The sequence below is a fragment of the Penaeus monodon genome, chromosome 30 (assembly GCF_015228065.2).
Source record: "Penaeus monodon isolate SGIC_2016 chromosome 30, NSTDA_Pmon_1, whole genome shotgun sequence".
Classification (NCBI taxonomy): Eukaryota; Metazoa; Arthropoda; class Malacostraca; order Decapoda; family Penaeidae; genus Penaeus; species Penaeus monodon.
The window spans coordinates 34563402-34563809 of NC_051415.1; the positions used below are offsets into that span (position 1 = coordinate 34563402).

The following is a 408-nucleotide window of genomic DNA, read 5'->3' on the forward strand; positions in this document are numbered from 1 at the left end:
CCTTCCCTTGCGGTACGATGCAGCCGTGTTCTGTCTCGGAACTGAGAAGCCACTCTCTTGTTTGTTTCAGAGCCGCGATGTCGACCTGCGAAAAGCCCAAACCAGAGAGCAATAACAACAAAGATAACAAAGAATAAAGTCGTTTATCAATGGATACAGAAAAATGTATTATAGTTTCTCGATAGACTGAGACTCATGCATAATGTGACAAAGAGATCAACAGCAAACATTCTATACGTAGTTTTAAGAAAAACAGAAAATAACTGTTATTAGAAAAAAAAAAAAACTTACTGATCTCCAGAAAGTTGTATAACATCGCGTAGATTAAAAAATAAGAGAACAGGAAAATTGATCAATATAGAATCATTCACACTGAAAACTATCAACAATTTTTCATAATAGTTCATT

The 408-nt window shown here is 34.6% G+C and overlaps 1 protein-coding gene across 1 annotated transcript in view; it reads right to left on the minus strand.

Annotated features, from left to right (window-relative positions):
• The window catches only part of LOC119592434 (alpha-1-inhibitor 3-like), a 14695-nt gene that overhangs the window by 4610 nt on the left and 9677 nt on the right, over nucleotides 1–408 (minus strand). Inside the window, exon 15 of the mRNA XM_037941258.1 lies at nucleotides 1–85. Within this exon, the coding sequence (XP_037797186.1) occupies nucleotides 1–85 (85 nt within the window). The remainder of the gene's footprint in view (nucleotides 86–408) is intronic.